This window comes from Acanthopagrus latus, chromosome 1, assembly GCF_904848185.1.
Source record: "Acanthopagrus latus isolate v.2019 chromosome 1, fAcaLat1.1, whole genome shotgun sequence".
In the NCBI taxonomy this organism is placed as follows: domain Eukaryota; kingdom Metazoa; phylum Chordata; class Actinopteri; order Spariformes; family Sparidae; genus Acanthopagrus; species Acanthopagrus latus.
Genome location: NC_051039.1, coordinates 3,400,094 through 3,420,929, shown reverse-complemented (window position 1 = coordinate 3,420,929; position 20,836 = coordinate 3,400,094). Strand labels below are relative to the sequence as shown.

The 20,836-nt window shown below is 43.5% G+C and overlaps 1 protein-coding gene across 2 annotated transcripts in view; it reads right to left on the bottom strand.

The window, feature by feature from the left end:
* The window catches only part of cacna1ab (calcium channel, voltage-dependent, P/Q type, alpha 1A subunit, b), a 174,714-nt gene that overhangs the window by 16,338 nt on the left and 137,540 nt on the right, over positions 1-20,836 (bottom strand). The window contains exons 35-46 of one of the 2 annotated variants that reach the window (XM_037093118.1): positions 20,683-20,799; positions 20,524-20,589; positions 19,954-20,051; positions 19,681-19,831; positions 19,251-19,378; positions 14,816-14,912; positions 9,354-9,459; positions 8,887-8,994; positions 6,316-6,419; positions 2,553-2,674; positions 1,677-1,809; positions 231-344 (exon numbers count right to left, since the gene is read on the bottom strand). In XM_037093118.1, coding sequence (XP_036949013.1) covers positions 231-344; positions 1,677-1,809; positions 2,553-2,674; positions 6,316-6,419; positions 8,887-8,994; positions 9,354-9,459; positions 14,816-14,912; positions 19,251-19,378; positions 19,681-19,831; positions 19,954-20,051; positions 20,524-20,589; positions 20,683-20,799 — 1,344 coding nt within the window. The remainder of the gene's footprint in view (positions 1-230; positions 345-1,676; positions 1,810-2,552; positions 2,675-6,315; positions 6,420-8,886; positions 8,995-9,353; positions 9,460-14,815; positions 14,913-19,250; positions 19,379-19,680; positions 19,832-19,953; positions 20,052-20,523; positions 20,590-20,682; positions 20,800-20,836) is intronic. The other variant, XM_037093126.1, reaches the window with a different exon arrangement.

The following is a 20,836-nucleotide window of genomic DNA, read 5'->3' as shown; positions in this document are numbered from 1 at the left end:
AGTCTCGCTGCTTCGTTGCATCCTGTCAGAACATTTTGTTGATATTTTGACTCAATATCGAAATCTAGAAATGATTCCAGAATAACAGAAATGTTTCTTGGCTTTGGTTTTTATTTTATTTCAGAAGCGTCACTGAGACTTCTGATTCACTTCGGCTGCCCTCACTGCTATCAGGCATATTAATGGGAGAGTGGTGATGATGGTGATGATGGTGGGATGAAGGTGCTCACTTGGTTGTCTGCCGAGAGGCGGGGCATGGAGAGGGTCCGCCCGTGCCCATCCATTGGGTGATAGGGCTCAGTGTCGGAGTACCCGTCCCGCCCCATCTCCCTCATCTCTACCTTCTGTAAAAGACAACGAGAGGGGGGCGTGACCACTGTCTGCTGAGGGAGGGGGAGGGACTGACTGATCGAGGGGGAGGGGCTAACGGATGTGAAGGTAACATTAAATAAATTAAAAAATAAATGTGTCTTCACTACAATATCTGTCTTCATTTATGCAACGTGTTGTCGCATAAATTGACTGTTGCAACCTTTGTTGTTTTTGGAAAACTGGCCTCTGAGATTTAGACGAGCTGGATAGCAATAAAACTAGCTGAAGCTAAAATCCTCTACGCATAATCATTGTTCTGAATCCTGGAGTGTGGCACAAAACCAAACCCCTGCAGCCATCTTTCTGACGTAAAACTCAGATCCAAAACTGGGGGCAGGAAAATATCTCATTTCCAGACAGTCCACGACACAATTACCAAATCCAAATCCAATCTTAGTACGTTAGTCATGGGATTGAAGAGAGTCCCAACAGACAAGTGAAAGGAAGGAAGAGAAGGTGCTCATCACAAAACACATCCACCAGCTCCATCCACCGAGCCAACTGGTTCAGAGAGGAGGGTGAAGTGTGGAGAGGAAAAAATAAAAAGTAAAAGGAATAAGGAAGATGGTGAGAATAAAGAGAATACGGGAGATGTGGAGTTTGAACAGGGAGATGAAGAAAGAGAGACAGATAAAAACAGAAAAGAGCTCAGAGGACAGAGAGAAGCTTCAATCTTCATCCAGCAAGATTTCAACTCTGAACGACGAAAAGTGTTTGCTGGCGGTGACGGAGTGGATTAAAGGACTAACAGCTCTCAAGTGTTTCCACAACATGGACGGAGGCCGAGTTCTTCAATTCCTTTGCAGCTGCATCAAATCACTTCATTCCGAAATGCCCATCCAACCACTTTTGAGGTTAGATGTAAATCTTTTAAGATAATTCAAAATAAAATACTTACCTGAATGCAAAGAACAAACAGGGGGTTTTACTTTCAGCTCAGTTACTCATCGTAAAATACTGGTTTTAATTTGTCTTTATTGTCCATCGAAGAGGTTTCTTGCTTTTGCATTCAAGCCACGACTCTTAGATCAACCTTTCTTTAAGGATGGGCACCGGAGTCATCAAAACTCAACTGACAACACAGTTTTAGGCTCCCAATGGTAAAGGAAGTCCATATGAAGTAAATTAGATAAAGAGAATAAAGAGTTTTTGCACCTCTAGTTTAACGTTCAACAGGTGCAGATTGCAGGTGTGCTGGTTTCAGGATGTTTCAGTATGTGTGTGTTGCAACAGCGGGAGTCCTGAGGATTGTTGACTATTTGTACCATGGCGTGGTTGTGTGTGCACCTGTGTGTTCATCATACCTGAGAGTTGTGACGGTTGTCGTGGTGATCGTCGGGGTAGGGTCTGTCGGGGCTCCAGTTACCCTTTTGGAACATTTCCTGGGCTTTGGCCGTCACCCACGACTGGCTCTCAGTCATGCCACCCTCAGGAGGTCTGGCGCCCACACATACACACAAGTCAGGGGATTACAAATCCAAGAGGCTTCCAAGTGAAGAAAATTCACAGTTTGACCGATCAGGCAGCTGATGCTGAAGGATCTCTTAAAATCAAATCAGATTTTGTGCATAATTTGTGATGCCACATATTATATTTTCATGTTTTAATGAAGCCTAAAGAATAATGTGCTTATTTCCCAAATAATAATAATATAACATACTACAACCATCTGTAACACTAGTGGAGCATAAAATTGACATTCTGGCCTTGAGAGTGGTGCAAGAAGAAAACAACATGTTTCAACCTAAATAAACCAGGCGTATTCTCTGTAGAGTGGCTGTTTTAAGGATGTCTCAAAAATAAACGTCTACATTATCACATTGCACTGAAACCTGCACAAGCTCAAGTTAAAAATCTACCACGCTAACTTTATCCATACGATCACAAGACGACCGGAACAACAGGATTTCAAACAAGAACATACATATGTACTTTCTCTTACATGCACATACACAGGAAAAGATTTGGGAAGCATTACAACCATGATAATTCATCTCAACTTCACCCTGATAAAGAGTATGCGCACATTTTCACAGGACTTTCTTTTTTGTTTGGGCACGTAGCTGATTCTCTCCCGAAGCTGACTGAGTTTATTTCAATTTTCAGTGACCCCATTATATGAATATTTCCTGCCCTTCAGTGCACTACATATAAGCTCCCACCTGCTCCCAGTCACTCACATGCTGTTGAGGTTGTCCGGCTGGGTGCTGGGGAGGCCGTTCAGGCCTTGGCCCCCCTGGCCGTCGGTGCCCCCTCCCTCAGAGGGCGGTTCCAGGCGCTGAAACATTAATGGCGTTCGGTTCTGTGTGAGATACACGACATGGCCTGCAGGCTGGCATCAGGCACACTCAGGGGGCAGACACAGGACAAAAAAAAAAAAAGGATGCACTCGCAGCATGCACCCACACGGGGGCGCCATCGGCAAGCACATGGCTGTGGGTATCCAAGGTAAAGTTACCTGCCAGACTACTGATCTGGGATCTGCTGACCACACTGAACAAGTGTTTAAATGAACACTGCCGGCTTTAAGATTACTTGACTTTGTCCTTTATATCACTTTGGCCTGATGTTCAGGGAGGGAAAGCTGATCTCAGATCTGTGTCAGAGGGAAACTTTTACCTTAGGCATTTGAGGTAAGATTGCTCATAAATCACAGGTTTTGGACCAGATCACCATATTCATGAAACACATGATCAAAAAAGACATTTTACTCAAAAGTCATCATTCATCTGCTAATATATTTTTTTTGAGTAATATGCCATTTTGTAGAAAGTAGACATCTGATCCTGAACTAAGAACATCTGCTTCCATCAGGTCAGAGGTCAGGCAGGCTTCCTCCCAGGGTATGCTGGGTAATGAAGACCTCTCAGGAGTGGCTTAAAAGCAATGGTTCATGACTACTTCAGCCTGTGTCATGTCCCCCCACAGCCTGGAAGCTGAAGGCTGAATGCTAAATGAGTGCAGATGGATCGAGGCCTGTTCAGAAACAGATACACAGATCCGAACCTCCTCGGACACATCAGGCTGATCTGCTGGACAGGAAACTCGTCTGGCTGCAATGTCAAAACTCTTTTCTAAGTAGGCTGAGGGTTTTACGCAAGTGGACTGGTGTGGTAACTTCAGGAGAGTCGGCTTAAACCAGAATTATTCTTCTGCAGAGATAAACAGAAATGTCTGTCATGTTGCCTTGTCCACCAACTTTCTGTTGCGTGCTTCAAAGTGACATTTTACCTTTTTATCCCAAATCCATCCATGTATAAAAGACACTCACTTCCACTGAATAAGATAGTAAGTGTGCTAATCACATTTGTTTATTAGGGCTAACTTTGGTTAGCTAGCTAAAAAGCAGAATTGAGTTAAGAACCAAAACAGTTTGGATGAGATCTACTGAATTCTGTTGGTGAATTCAAGTTGTTTAAATATTTATCTAGCAATCAGAAATTCAAGCCTATCAATGCTCAAGAGCTGTAGTCCTCCAATGTATTTGTCAATGGCAACAATATGTCAGCTGAAAAACCTTCTGTTTCCTTCTTTGTACATGTTAAAAGCTGATCAGACACTGAAGCGCAGCCTTTTCCTGTCCAGTCGTCATCTCCTGTGCCACAGAGGTGGACGGCTCAAGTTCGTCTCTGGACAGTCTTGTTTGATACTGGGTAACTCCAGTGATGCATCCTGAGAAAGATCATGGTAGATGGCTAATACATACACACCAAACACCTAACGCAGACACTGGCTTTAATGGAGTATGTTTCAGCAGCGGCATATGTATCAATGAATTGTTCCAGGATTGACTGATTACATACGGCGCCACTGGTCACAGGAACCTCCACTCAACATCCCACCAACCACCACAGCAGACAGACAGGCAAACAGACAGCTTCATGAGCACACAGAGTGGAGAGAATGGGTCTCGGTTAGAGCAACTTGGTGACAATCGTCGTGGATTGACCAAACAGCGAGAGCTTGATAAGCCAAGGTCTCATCTCTTCCTGGAAGGATAAAGGGAGTGCATCAGAAGGGACAGAGATGACGCAAGACTACAGACAACAGGGTGAAGAAACAGGAGAGTGACGGACAGCAGAAAGAATACCACACAACAAAATATTATCTGAGACACAACAACAGCTCAACAAACACTGAAGAGGACAAGTGTGGCGTGAAGAGGCACAAGTGGGAGGATGGAGGACGAGAGATACGAGCACAGCGGATGAGAAGTTAAAGAAAAATCCACCTCTCGGCTCACTAACACTGTTACATGAGACCAGGAGCTATCCTTTAAAAATGTTCCTTTCCTCATGAACCTACTACAGCTCTATTTTATAAACATATGTAGGTCTCGGAGAGCACAGGTGACACCAAATTAGCAATACTAATGTCAGCAGCCATGACAACAAATGACAAATCTTGTTGTGACTTTTAAACTGGATTAGCCATGATGTTTTAGTCAGCAAGTGAAGAAGAAGAGAAAATCTGGATGAATTTTACCAACTTTCTTAGAAAGGAGAAGGGATTATATATGCATTATGGCCATGGCACATGGGAGAAAGGCGACTAACGCAACCTTAGGTAAGACACAACATTTAGTTAACCTGCAAATTAACTTGTTCATGAGTAATCAGCTGTAAAAGTGGTGCCGATCTGACCTGAGTTGCCTGGCTAGGTCTGACATCTCCTGGCTATGCTTGAGTTGGGCTCTCAGCTCTCAGATGTGGTTACAAGTGGTACATTTCGGGATGTTTTTTAGGTTTGGGCATGAATTCATGGACCTCTGATGTGGACATATAAATACAAAAACAGCTATCAAATTTGTGAATACTGGGGTTTGTCCATGATCCCAACCACATCCTTTATTCAAAGCACAACATGTAAAGGTTATGTTTTTGGGTGGATTCTTCCTTTAAAGTGGTACAGCATTACTAAGACACAAGACCACACTGTAAGAGAGACAGGAATGATGTGAGATACTGTGGACATGGCAAACGACGATGACAGACACACAGACTGCTTGAAGTCCTTGTGTACTGCTGATGTTGAGAGAGCCTGTGTGGACCTGTCCATTCAGTCCAATGGGATGGCTGCATTCAAGAACATACCAACACATACTGTTTAAAGAAGAAAGACTAACATACTCTCCAGTCACCAATGCACTCCTTCATTCTTGAAAGTGGAAATCCCATCTCAAGAAATATACGTTTATGAGCAAATTTTGGACTTGGTTGCATTGCCTGAAATTTAGGATCAAATGCTGATGACTTGCTAAAGCAAACTGGAGGTATTTCATGAGTGGAGAGATGTTTCCACACATTCCACAGCGTGGACTGAAAAATACAAATATAGCGGGCACGAGTGCATCTCAACGGCATTCATCGACATGAAGGGAAGAGCACTGACAGGGAACAAAAGGTGAGGCCATGTGGTATCATCATCATAATTATCATCACGGTCCAGAACATTGCCAACAACAAAAACCATAGTTGTGAACTGGTAATCCTTTGTTAACACCGAATCCTCCTCACCACGTTCAAACAGCCCATGGTGAGAAGACAAAGGAAATTTAAAAGCAGTTGTTGTGGGAAAGGTTGCTAAATAGCTAGAGAAAGTAAAGCAGGTAGAAACCTCTGTTAGCAAGCACGGTAAAAGGCATAAGGCTGGTGGAGGGAGCAACAAGGTGCTTGATAAGAACGTAGATTCTCAGGTGGCATGCTAATAAAGGGCATAGCACAGGCGGAGAGAGAGGTAGGAACTTTTTTTTGGATGTGTAGCTGAGAGATTATATAGGATTTAAATGTATAAGACGTGGCTCTTATACTTTTAAATCCATATTTGACAGAAGACAGGCAGAATTGTCTACAAGGGCCAGTGGAAGTGGTACCAGGAGGAAGAAGAGAAAAGGGTGATAAAAACTTGTTCGAGTTCAGGGAGTTTCTCTGGGATGGAGTCTACCTGTTCCTCTCGCAGGGCCTGCAGCTTTTTCGTCTTGCTCTGCCGGTAGTATTCCATGATCATCATGGCGGCGTAGATTTTGCCCACCGTCAAGTCTGTGGCTGCTGAGAAAATGACAAGTTACCCTGCAAGATTAGACCCGAGTGGGATGGGACCCTGAGCCGTGGGGGGAATGGGAGTGGGGGACAAGACACACAACAACAACAACAAGTTCACAATAACATGCAGAGTACATCAGCAACTGGGCCATTTCTGTTTCATGGAGGGACAGACCTGAGCATCAAAATCAAGACTTTAAAACTCCTATTTGATTTTGAGTATCATTCCCAACTTTCCCCAATTGTAGGTCATGAAGAACACCTATATGTAAGGCAAGATAAAGGATAGAGTCTATATGTTTGCTGACGATGTGTTTCTGAGCATTGCAAGTGAGACCGTGAACTGTACAAGATAAAGGGACAAAACGCTTTTACAACAGAGACTTATACGCTCTTTTGTTGTCATCAGGGATTTCAGGTAACCACGGGGTAAACATGTGTGTGCAGCATCAACAGAAACAGACACCACTTGCTGGTGTACAACAGACAAATACAATATTACAACACTACAATTACTAGCACAACAAGGCCAGTAGTCTTTTCACAGGCAGATGCTGTACCTATACATTATAACATTCTCTTAGCTGTAATCTAAACATACCAAATCTTGAGTATATTTAATCTTTAGACATAATATTAAGGTACTAGGTAGCCACCTCATTAAGAAACCTTTTGACACCACAGTCAAATGGAAAACAGGAGCTCAATTTTTTTCTAAAAACTCCAGACATGTATCCCCAGAGTTTGAATGGAAGACATTAACATTTAAAATCAGAAAAATACTGAGCTTTGTTTTGGTCGTCGAATAACTTCACTAAGTTTCTCACTGAACGAGTGGCGCCCTTTTCATAGTGACATGGCTACAAGTCATCCATCATCAAAACTGATATTGATAAGATATGACCACAACATATCTTATTTTCTTCTTATATAACTGAGCAATAAGACATGACATATGCATATCTTATACATTCTTAGCCGCCATGCGTAACTTGCGGGTATGCATAACATGCATCATTTTACTAGTTTGTACTCATGGGAGCATTTATATAACCTTCTAAACATTCATTCATCACGAACATTTGATATACCTACATACTCGTTGTTATATAATTATTTGCCCTCAACATCTGTTTTTACTGATCTTATAACTGCTCAATTCTTCCTGTAGTGAAAAGACTTCTATAGAGGATCTTCTATAGCAGGCACCCCCTGATACCAGGACCAACTGAATGGGTAGAGATCAGCAGTGCAGGTATGTGTGCTAACGTTTCCATTCTGGTGTGTTTGTATGTGCATGAGTGTGCCTCCAGTGCATGTATGGTATGGGATGTGTGGGATGTTTTCTGTGAACACAAATGATGCAGTAGCTACTTTAGCCAATTAGGTACAAGATTCACCATCCATAACCCTCATCCCTCGAAACTTAAAAAACACTATTGGACGATCTGTCTAGCAAGAATCTAGTCCAAAATGGCTCGACCAACCAAACCAGGGTCCAGGTAGAACTGTGACCTTCCATATTGTTGGTAAGGAAAGCAATTAGCACATTTTGTAGCCTGTTAGTAGCTTCAGGAATTGTGGTTAATTGCCCGAGACTTAAAACCACATCATTTTACAGTACAACCTGTGCCTAAACAGTAACTTTGGCTTAGACACAAATCTTTTATCTTCATGAGTGGAGAACCATGTCATGTCCTTTGTTCCAGGTGGGACTGTTGCTGCTTTATTCTGCTTGACATTCTGTTTAAATAATTGGGTTGGTCTCTCTGTTCATCTGCCACTGAGTCGGCAGAAATGGCAAAAACGAAGCTCAATAGATGTCGATCAAGCGGGAATTTTGAATAGTGGCTAGCATCAGTTAGCAGCTAACGCAAATAAGAAGAACAGAAATTCAAATACCTGCAAACTGGGGAGACGAAACAACCTCTGAGCAGAGGAAGAGATCATTGCCAGACATTAAATAATTGTTATTGCCAAGTTATTTTATTGTATTTTATTGGCTGTATTGTTTCGAGAGTCCTGCCCTTGCCATTGGTTTCATATGCCAGTATCGTGCAATGTCTTTGACACTATTCGAGTCACTATTATTGCTTGGGGCAGTGAGCAAAGGTAGCACGTTTCTATCATAGCAATGCTATATGACGGGCCAAGGAGTCACCAAAATCCATTATAACTAGCCTGCGGACCATGAATCTTGATACCCAATTTCATTGGAATTTATGAAGTAGTAGATGTTTTGCTGCAGACAGCAGCACTGGAAGGACATTTGGATGTACAGAATATATTCTGGTTTATGTATGTGTGCATGTATGTTTTACGTTTGAATGTTTAGTGTGTGAGTTTCTGCTGTTGTAGCCTGATCAGGAGATGCGAAGCAGTGAATGACACTGGCTGGTGGAAGCTGTCCTCTTGGTGAGTTGGTGATCGGACACACACACACACCACTATGCTATGCTCTCCTGCAACTTACCCTTGTGCGGTGTAACCAGCAGGTCCAGCGTCTTCTGCGACAAGTTCGGCCAAATAGCCATCATCTCTTTTCTCAGCTCTGCATCCATCTGGTGCTTGTCTGCACCGCCTGGGTAGCATCAGCAACCCAGAGTGTCCACACACGCATCAATCATTTGTACACACATGCATACATCCATACATATGCAAACACCCCACATACATAAGAGCGCATGAAGCGAAAGGACGTCCAAAGAACATATGCATCCATTCACACATGTACACATTCACCCAAAACAAGAAAGTATTTCGTTAGAATCAGAATCAATAGTTTTGTTAAATTTGCCAAAATAATCTAGGGTTGTTGAAAAGACAGAAATAGAGAGCAGAAAAGTCATATTTTTGAATTACCCAGGAATACCCAAGAATATCAGACAGACGAACAACTAAGGTAAACAGTAAATGGACTGTAGTACTTTAGGGTCGTACCCTTGGCAATCTTTATATCCAGTGCTGTCCTGATCAGAGCCATGAGGGTTGAGTTAAAATGCACCGTGTTGTCATCAGCAACCGGCAGATCCATGCGCAGCAGCCTCTGTGGAGAGCCAGTCAGCATGAGAGCATGAGAAAGATCTTTGTCCTGCCTTAAGTGTGGTGTGCCTGAACCTTCAGGAAGGGGAGAGGGTGAGGGGTTGGGGGCAGGGTTGAGAGAGCTCCATAGACAACAGCCAATTAGAGTTGGACTGGATCCGTCCAGGGTTTATTTAATTTTCTGTGAGACAGAGTTAAGGCAAGGGTGACTATAATGTGTTTGGGTAATTGTTTGATCAGTGTAGCCTAATAAGTCAAGTCGGTAAATTTGAGTGGAGGCAATGATTCCTCTGTCAAGTGTGTGCTATGTTAAGTGATTGTTGAGCATTCGTGTGTTAAGTCTGCTACACATTTTTAAGGTGTGTTCACTCGCAAATGCAAGAGCATTTGCTTGAGGTAAGAAACTATAATTGGTGAGTCCCCGCGTCTCCTGATTTTCCAATGATACTCTACGAAACAGCACAGCTATCCAATGAGGGCCATCTGCTGCTAAGCAACTGTGAGAGCCGAGAACCACAAGGAAGAACAATCGGAGCCAAAATGGCCTCCGACCCAACCTGTGCCCATGTTCCCTAAATGTGTGAATGCATTGGCGCATTTACACATCTCTGTTGTTACACACATATAGATATATACTATAACAGTACACATACACTGACTCCCTCCCCACCCCCCTCCAGCCCCAACATCCCTCCCCACCCACTTACACACAATTATTTGCACAGACTGCAATTAAGGGCACTTAATTGCAGTCCCTTGAAGACAAAATAGGTTGACTGGAGAACAATAACAGTATCACTGGAGTAATTCTGAAATTTTTCAGGAGACTGCTGTTGTTTTATTTGAGGCATCTGCTATAGAGCTCCCCCTACCTGTAAGGAGGTTCCCTGTCTTTACATGTCTATACCAGGTAAAACCAATGGAGAATCCTGGGGATAGAACGAAACAAGCTCGGCCAGCTGGGGCCGCTTGCTGTTCCTATCATAACCAGTTGGCATCCATCGGATTTACCTACGAACATGAGCGTTGGGCACTAACGATAGCAAGCACGGCAGTACGATGGCGGTGGGGTTGTGTACGTGCTCGTGTTCCTGAGTGTGTGTGAGTGTCGGGCATGCCCAAAGCCAAGTGTGCGGCAGGCGGAGGGCATCGGCCAACATCCACAGCGCTCGGCAGACAGGCAGGCAGGCTCGATGTCGCCCATAGCCATGCGACAGAGATTGTGAGCAATGCATGCAACACCACACAACAACCGCCCCCCAAGAAAACTCCCACACACCCGGACAAACAGAGCATGCAACATGCCTTAACTTCACTCTCATTATCTAACCCCAAAATCTTCCACCCAGCCCACTTTCCCCCGACTTCCCTCAAAACCCACTTTCACAATACAAGCAGCCGTGCATCCGCGCAAAGAGAGTATCCTCAATCCAACTGGATTGATCCTATTGATTGGCAGATTCATTTCATAACTTTTTTTTTTTCGCTCTGTACATTTTTCCCATGAATGGTTCCCTTAATCATTGTCAAATTGGACAGCGATGGTAGTATTTCATATCAAGTCAAGATCTCTCTCAATGCCAAACGGGTGCAGTGTCTTAAGGGGTTGTCAGAGTTAGAGAGAATTAGAGTTGTGGCATTCCCTGAAAGAAGAAAAAAAATCATAGAGAAGATCAAAAAGAGATGATCGAAGTTTCTGTTTTTGTTTTGGACCAACCAGACTTCAAAGTGGTAGTACTGAAGGGTCAGGTGAGGGGGGGTCTTTCAAAGGGGACACATGTTAGGGGCAGCTGTTAGTTGAGTTAAACTAGGCGGCTCTAAGCTTGGTCATGAGATGTAGTTACAGATAAAAAGGGAAGGGCGAGTATGAGAAGGGAGAGGAGGATCGTGAAAACACTGAAAGAGTAAAAGAGGATTCAAGAGAACGTGGGTCAATTGGTTTTAACAGAGAGAGGAACGAAGTGTGTGTGTGCAGATAGAAAGAAAGATAAGAAAGAGGCTGAAAATTACAGAACAAGACAAGAGATAAGGACGAGGACTAAAAACAACACTGACATAAGTTTCCTGAGGAGAGGTCAGCTCAAAGAGCAAGGTGTCATAGAGATACACATTTGTCAAAACTTTGAACACTTTTTCAGTGAGGGCGAGAGCTAGTGTCCACTAAAGAGTAGATCAAGAACTTTAGGATTAAGAGTGATCAGTGTCAAATGGTTCAACACGTCTAACCTTCCCCTCTCTGTTCTGACAAAAAAAACATTGAGACTTTCTGTTCTCACAAGGTCCTTTAATGGACATTTTCTGTGAAACTGTATCAATGAATACTGGAAGGCTTTGATGGCTGAAGTATGTGATGGGGGCCACTGCCAATACAAGTTGATAGTCTGAAGAAAAAAAAGAAAAAGAAAGAACAATAGAGTCAAGATAGAGACAGAGTGGTCTTAATTGGGCAGAGGGATGATATGGAGGAATGAAGATGGATGCTGATTGCTGACAGGTGAAAGGACGAAGAGGTACAAGGACAGAAGAATGACAGCAAGAGAGAAAGAGAGACTGACAGGTAAGAAAAAAGAGGGAGCAACAAAATTGAGTAAAGGATACAACAAGACAGTGAAGAGGAGAGCAGAACGGAAGAAAAAGGGGGAGAGAGGAGATAAAAGTGAGAGAATCTAGAAAGAGAGACAGTGGTGAACACCCAGATTCGGTAAAAGTTTAGCACTGAAGAGTTTGTATTATTTGATCTATGATACCTTGAGTGTTTCATCTACAGGTTTGGTTTGGTTGTGCATGTGTCAACACAGCAATCGTGATCAGATGTGGGCCAAAACAAGTGGGCCAAGATCATCTAGAGAAGATTTGCCTCTACTCCTACTCTGGAGTGGTTTGTTTGCAATCGGAACCAATTCTGCCTTACCATCCTAAACAACTGGCTCAAGCATTGACTGAGGATTTATCTTTTTTCTTAAGCTTATCTGGGGTTGGGTCATGGTTGCAGCAAGCTAAGTAGGGTATTCTAAATGTCCTTCTCCTCAGCAACACTTTCAAGCTCCTCCTGGGGGATTCCGAGATGTTCCCAGGTCAGCTGAGACATGTAGCATCTCTGCTGAGTTCTGGGTCTGTCCAGGGATCTCCCCCTAGACAGGAAAAGCCTCCAAAGTGAGGCCTCCAGGAAGTCTCTTAATCAGATACCTGAACCACTTCAGCTGGCACTTTCTGATGCAGGGTAGCATCCTATCTAATATATCTAAGGCTAACCTGAGCCCAGAGACCTGACCTGGAAGGGAAGCTTGTCAAAGGGCGTCTGGTGGCTGGGCTTTATTTTAATTGGGTTTGGGCCTGGAAAACCAACATGGAACCACCACTCTGTGGGTCCACCACCTGCAGGAAAGGGCAATAGGGTACAATGTGCAGACTGGTTTGCAGACTACCTGGTGAGATGTCTGCAGAACATTTCCATGCCCCTCTGAGTCCATCTACAAGAGTGAATGAAGCAGCACATTTTTTATTAAGATGCATCAGGAAACTGTTTTTCTGTTTGCAGTCTAGATGCTCTTTGGAACTGGATGTTTGTTCAGTTCCAAGGGAATCTTCCCAGTCATCCTTCTGCCCAGTGAGAGAAAAGCCTGCCGGTGGTTGGCATTTGTTTCCAACTGTTTCCAGCCACAGAAATGAACCAAGTGGGGAACGTGACAGTTTTAATCAAACGAGGGAATCATTTTGGTATCAATATTGAAGGAAACCTCCAATTTTCCAAAGCTTTTGGGGGTTAGGGTTGATGTTGGCTAAGGCAGAGTAGCGTTACAGTTGAAGCATACACTTCACACTGGTTGCTTGCCTTTGTGGTGCTACTTTTCATAGCTTCTCGATTATGGGGACTCTTTGCTATCATTTTTTCAATACTTGTTTGGTGCATCTGGGTGTCACTAAGAAAGAGAATGACAGAGAGGATAGACAGAGTATGATTCCACTGACGATAAGAGAAATTGAGGACAAAGAGACAACGAGACAGCGGATGCTGAAGTACTCGACCCAAATCTTTACCCTGATGGTCTGAGGCACAAAGAGAAGCCAAAGACTCTGAAGTTTCCTTTGGTGTCAAAAAAAGAAAAACATCTTTAAAAATACAAAAAGCTAGAAGGGCCATGTGTATGTGCACAGTGTGTAAGTGTAATGTGGGCATGTGTATGTGTGCACTAATAGTGCCATCCACAGGAATAAGAGACGCAGAGGACTGAAGACAGACACCCTTGCCGGTCCTTCTGTACCCGCATCGTAAGCAAAGAGCTGCACAGTGTGAATATAAGCCTGGTTTAAATAACCTCACTTTAAATGCTGTTTGTATGTTGACCTTTGCACTAGAGATGTTCAGTTTTTTCGTGGTTGTTATTTTTAGAATAATGGCTTGTGTAAACTCAATACTTTTCACATTTTAGCATTCATAATTCTATACACAGTATATGCTCGCAAAGAATATCAGTAATCACCACCAGCAACTGGTTGTTCTGGGGTTCATGTCAGAGTTTACAGATTTGTTTGTTTTTTTTGTGTAGTGTAAATACTCATATTTGTAACACATAATGAGAGAAATGTAGCCCAATAATATGTTTTTTATTTATACAATCTGCATTATATTTGCCTTAAATCTTTAAATTGTTGTTGGAAAATTCTTTAACACAGGCTGTGGGGTATTGTACAAGTTTATTTGAGATTCCATGTACTTGTACTAAAATATTCAAGATGGAATATGGCAGAATGCAAGAAAACGTCCTTTTAAATTAGTTTTTGTGGATGTTTCCATATTTTAATTTCCTTAATTTGGCAGGGAAAAGGTAAAATCCTTTGTTCTTCTGACTGGATTGTGGGTGTGCATGTGCATGCGTCCGTGCAGGTTGCAGAAGGACTAGCAAAGCCTCCTCCGTTCCTTTACTCCTGCGGCCTGACGGGAGGATATAAAAGAAAGAGGATTGACTACCACTCCACTATCACTTCACTTCACTGCACGACAAAAGCCCATCCCTCCATCCCCGCGGTCGGAGAGAGAGAAGAGAGGACAGCGCTCACCACCACCACAACCACCACTAACAGACAATGAGGAGAACATCGCTGGGAGGAGGGAGAGAGGGAAGGAGGGACGTGGAGGAGAAAGGAAGAGGAGGAGGAGGAGATGGAGGAAAGGGACTGGGAGGTCTCAGCAGAGGACAGAGAGGAGAGGGTCTTCTCCCCAGCGATGGGGAGGTTTGAGGACGGAGATGAGGGGGAGAAAAGTAGGGAAGAAAGGCATGAAGGGAGAAGGGAGGGAGGGACAGAAGGAGGTGGGGTGGTGGCTGAGGAGGGTGGAGGGTAAAGGTGGGGGGCGAGTCTACCTTATAGGCGACCCGGGCGGGACACCTCTTCCCGAGGCCTAGCGGCGGACACATGTGTCTTAGCATCTGATACATGTCTGTGTAACTGATCCGGCCGCTGGGTTGGCCACAAACACACACACACATATCACATGCACACAGTCATTCAAACATACACACACCATCACACACACACACACACACACACGACAGACAGAACAAACGTAGACGGACGACGTGAAAACGAAAAAAGATAAACAATGAGGGGTGGGGAGGGGGAGGACAGAGGGGGGGAGGACGCACAGAGGTGAGTTTGGAGGAGGAGACACGAGGAGAAAAAAGAAAGAAACCAACAAAGGAAAGGAAGAGGGAGGGAAACAAATACACAGAGGTTATTGTTTTGATCGCTGTGGATATGTGGTTGCTGTGGTGAGAGAAAGAGAGAAAGAAAGATAAAGAGAGAGAGAACGAGGGGTCGTGTTACGTGGATCCTAGTCTGATATATCATAAAGTAAGTAAGGGAGAGGAGAGGAGAGGAGGGGAGGGGAGGGAGAAAGGTTGGGGGAGGAGGGGAGGGGTGGAGGAAGAGGAGGTGTTGTTTAGTTTAGTTAGTTGTTGTTGAGACACCGTTCTATGCGAGGTGAAAAGGGGGATTAGGGATTTTTTTTTCTTTTTTTTTTTCGCCGCTCGAATAGAACTGGCAGCGGGGCTTCTAGCAGGCAAAGAAAAGCACCGCTGCAGAGATCGGAGTGAGTCACAATGACAAGTCAATGCAGTCCGTTACTGAGGCTGCGTGTCCACCGGGGAACCTCCGCTCACAGCCGTGCCTCCAGATGTTCACGGCAGCTCCTCCCTGATAACCTGACAGGGAGGGTCGGGACAACCCAGCAGTGCTAAAGGCTAGGTCAGTTCACCCCCATCACAAAAAGTGTGTTTCATCACTGACTTCTTGTGGTGTCTAGCTTTAAAGTTATTTCCACAGACCTCACTGTGAACAGATTCAATGGCACAAAGGCACCACTTTAATAAAAACTCAAATAACACTATTATTATTTTGGTTGACGGAGACCTGTGTGTGACCAAGTGTCTAAACTCACTTGACTTTTAAATCACGATGGTAAGTAAATTAACTTACGTAATCTACATGATGAAAATTACATAAGTGACATGACTTATTTTAACAATAAAGCAGAATCTTTTCATGAACATCCTTCAACACTAAACAATCCAAAAGTCATAACATGTAATCATTATCTGAAATATCTGTCAGCAAGCTTTATTTTGAAAGTCTAACTTGACGTCTAAGCTCTTCACGTGCAAAACTGGGGCATGTTAGTAGCGAGAACGTGTTGTAATGATGAATGATTGAATTTACTAAAATAAACACGAGATAAATAAACGTGCTCTTGCAGTTTTGATGGGCACAGTGGTCGACTACTTGCAGATATAGCAAGAGTAGGTACTGGGAAAGACCTTATACAACTAAAACTATGTGCATGAGGAGATTTCACCAGTAGCTGTAAAATATTCTTTCTTTCTTTATGATTTTGGTGAACTGACCCATTTCTTCAGTCAAAGCCAAAGACTTCAGCACTGTCAAGATCTTGACAGTCATAAAACATCCGCAGACGACTGACGATCGTACCCGCGAGCATCTGTCGACACAGGAAGTTAATGAGAGGTACCTGGTGGACACAAGACCTTTGTATGTCCAGAGTCACTGCCCCAAATCACACACACACCCTGTCCCTTTCCTTTCTTTACCCAAACTCCAGAGCCACAGACAGAGCAGGTTTGGCCTTATTATTTATGATGATATTTCAGTTAACAGTGAGAGTAAACTCTTACCATGAGGCCTGTTACATCCTCCACTCAAGAACACGAGTATGTGGGATACAGACGATCTCGTAACACACTTGTGTGTTTACATAACACACTGTGCTTGTTGCACAGGGGGAGTCGTGTCGTGTCAGTGCGATCTGGGATTATTTAGCATAAAAATGTCCAAAGAGTGGATTTGTTTTGGTTATATTATACACTGAAGAGGATTTTAAACAGAAGGTAAAAGCTGCAGTAGATCTCTGGAGGTTAGAAGATGAACAGTTCTTTATAGGATTTGATTTTACACTTCTTCACCGGTGGTTGCTCGTTGTAGTAGCTTGATTTTGCTGCAGGTTTTAGCACCGTCACACAAATTCTGGGACTATTTACGTATGCATGCGTTCCTTCTGAGGAGCTTGTAACAGGCCCAACAACTGTTCAGCTACCTTGAATATTTAAAAGCCACTACCTGCAGGATTTTAACACAGTTTCACTGCCACCAGAAATAAGATTCAATAATCACATAAATTCTCTGCACATAGTGGCTTTAAAATCTTAGATCTTATAAAAATGTTACAGACTAATGCTGAGCACAGCGGTTCACAAACATGTGTCATGGAGGCGCGAGAGTCTGCAGTTTCTGATTCCAAAGAACGACAGCTGCTGATATCAGCTGGGATCATTTGTGTTCACTAGCAGTCGACATGCCTCCCAACAATATATATAATGCATAAGAAAAGAAATATATATATATATTTCTTATATATATTTCTTTTCTTATGCAAGCTGTCCTCAGGCATGAACATTTTTTACATTTTTTTTTTTTCTTTACCTTCTAAAGTAATGTTGCTTACAATAACAGGAAGAACTTCTCATCTGCTTCAGTCTTTGGAAAAAACTGAACATTACTTGATCAATAATGTCATTTACTGTAATTAATATTCATGATGTAATATTATTATAACCATAGTTTTGACGCTCTATGAGTGACCTGTATTTAGCATTTTGTTGCTCAACACCAGTACCAATAAAAGTTGTTATGGCTTTATTTTAATATATTTTTACAAACATTTACATGATTATGCTAGTAAGCTAATTAGTATATTACTCAGTACTTCATCTACTCTGTCATTAAGGTATCACCATCCATATTAGGTACAGTCAGTGTTTACTGGGGGCTAAAGGTGACACTAGATGGTGGAACACAACACGCCTGCAGACTCCTGCGCCTTGATGACACGTGGCTGTCGAACAGTGGCCGAGCTAACGGCTATGAAGGCTAACGTGGCGACGATATTCAGACCAAGCCATCTCTGCTATGTGTCTCTGCACTAACCCTACCTCCCTCACCCAAAACCCCAACTCAAACAAGAACAATGCACATTGCTCGAACCATTTTCTGCCCAGGCAAAAATTAGACAGCAAGCAGAAATAAAAGACAATGGCTGACTGGAGTCTAGACTCTTAATGTTTACATCGTACTGACTTAAAAGGTGAACACATCAGTGTCATTTTCCCCCAGCGTTCAGTCAGAAGACAATAGCGAGTGCAGTGCACCACCTCATGCTTCACACACCGCTATCGGTGTGTGTGTGTGTGCGCGTGAGTGCGTACAAGAGTGTGTGTGTGTGTGTGCGTGTGTGTGCATTTCTGCATTGTCCCAAACATTCTCATTGTCAAGTCAGAATGCAAATACATAGAACAGAAACCCCCCGACCCAAAATGATTCAATGGTGAAATGGGACTAAAACAACTGAATAATGCAAACCCAAACAAATCAAACCAAATGAAATAATAAGTAAAAAAAAATTTAAAAAAAAGTTGAAGTAGTAAAAAGGTTTGTTTTAAAAGTGATAAAAGAGCGACATTCATTCCAGTCTCTTAAAGGCGAGCAGGTTGCGTTTAAGTTTGTGCTTTAGGGGTTTGGTCCAAACCTTGCAGGCCACCCTATGTGGGCATTTCTTGCCAAGGCCCAGGGGAGGCGAGATAACTCGCAATAAACTGTACATATCCTTATAATGTATGCGCCCGCTGCAAGAAAAATACAAGGAGGGGAGGTTAGGTGAGGGAACACACTGAATACAGAGAGAGAGAGAAAGAAATAAAGAGAGTGGAGAACGAGGAAGAAGAGGAGAGAGCATTTATTTACATTGAGAAAAAGAGGTGTGACACACCTTCCTCTCATGCATGCTCACACACACTCATTACAGTGAGGAGAGGAGGAGGAAGAGGAGAGGTGATACATTCATCGCACAAACTGTGCATTGTTTGAGAGAAGAAGGCAGAAGAAGTTCAGAGAGAAAAGGCAGCGGGAGAGCTGGACAACTCAGGCCAGCTGTGACTGACCCACTTTGAACATCATCTGTGATGCAGATCACCAGCTGATGAAGATCCTGTTTCATCATAACACTTCCTGGATGAGATCATGACATCAGTCTTTGTCCCGTTCTCAGGACGGGAGAGAAAGTCAGGAGTTAAGAGTAACTTTACATTCGGCAGAGACACATCTAATGTCTGCTAGCTTAGAAAGATCCGACTACAGTACAGTCTGTATATCTGCTACTTCAGATCTGTATTTCTGCCTTCATATTTCGAATGACTACAGTGTGTGTGACAGTGTGTGCGCGCCACTCACCAAGCAGCGGGGTCGTACTCGGCCCATATCCTTACATACTCGTCCAGGTGATGCGGCCCCAGGATGGACGAGTCCCTGGTCAGGTACTCAAAGTTGTCCATGATGACGGCCACGAACAGATTCAGCATCTGGAACAAGAACGAGGTCAACAAACTCATAGCAAGAGTGATAAGAATCACAGAGTTCAACTGTGAGATGTTGCCGGTAAATGTTTGTTTTGATGATGTTGATGTTCATGTGGCTTTACAACATTTATCTAGCTGGATATAGAGAGAAAAATCTGCCCGGTGGCCTTGTTTCCCATGTGGCCAGCTGCGGTACTGCAGCATATCACAAACGGGCCGCGCTGCCTGCTGGAAGGGGGTTTAACAAACCTGTGTAGACCTGTGAACTTTGGTGGACAAGCAGTATAAGTTAAGGTTTTTCTCACCAGGAAAGAGCAGAGGAAGATGAAGGAGACAAAGTAGGTGTAGGCGAAGGTGCTGCCACATTCAGGTCCTGAGTTCCCTGAGTTCTTGTCACATTCCTTACCACCCAGACAAGCTAACATGATCTCATGCCACGCTTCGCCCGTAGCACTCCTGCAGAGACACGCAAACACGACGGACTGATCACCCTCAGAGAACATTTAGCAACGATGGTCAGCACTGAAACGGTTATTATAACTCTGATATAATCGTGAGAGAGAAGCTGAAAGACTCACCTAAAGAGCAGCATCAGGGCCATGATGAAGGTTCTGAAGTTATTGTGCTCGTTGATGGCGCCCTCTCTCTCCTCATCCAGCGCCAGATTCCCGAACAGCTACACACACAAACGGTGGAAGAAGGATGTGAAGCAAACACAACAAGAAAATCATCTTTACTGTTTATTCTAATGTTTTAACTTTTGAGTTGAAATGATGCGGTAACACCGAGAGCTGTGGTGTTTGTACTCATCCCTCAGGTGGGTGCTTTAAATTCCTGTTTCTGTACTTATACTTCTTATATTTCAGAGGCCAATATTGTACTTCTACTGCACAACATGTATTTGACACCTAATTAAGACTCTGTAGTAGAAAAAATATTAAAATTTGCTCTTCAGTGCAGTGATCCATCGTTCTTGCGTTTTATGGGGCTTTTATCTGCAATGGAACACTTTTACATGGTGCTACCGAGCTAAAAGTTGTGAATGTTTCTTCCATTGCAGAGATAACTGACCGGCCGTCTCAGCTGTGCGATTAATCCAACGCATCATGTAAAAAAAATCACGGACAGGGCGGACAGGCAGCACTCACCTGCATGCCGATGATGGCGTAGATGAAGAAGAGCATGGCAATGAGCAGGCACACATACGGCAGAGCCTGTCAGAGGAGGTGAAGGAGTATCTGTAAGAGCTGGTACGTGTATTGTGACCGTACGTTATGTTATGTGTGTACATGTTCACGGCTGAATACCTTGAAGGACTGGACGAAGGTCCACAGCAGGATTCGGATGGTCTCTCCCTGCCTGAGCAGCTTGATGAGACGAGCTGCTCTGAACAGCCTCAGGAAGCTCAAGTTGATGAAGTTGTTCTACGCAACAGAGGGAGAAAACAGTCAGCTTCACCAA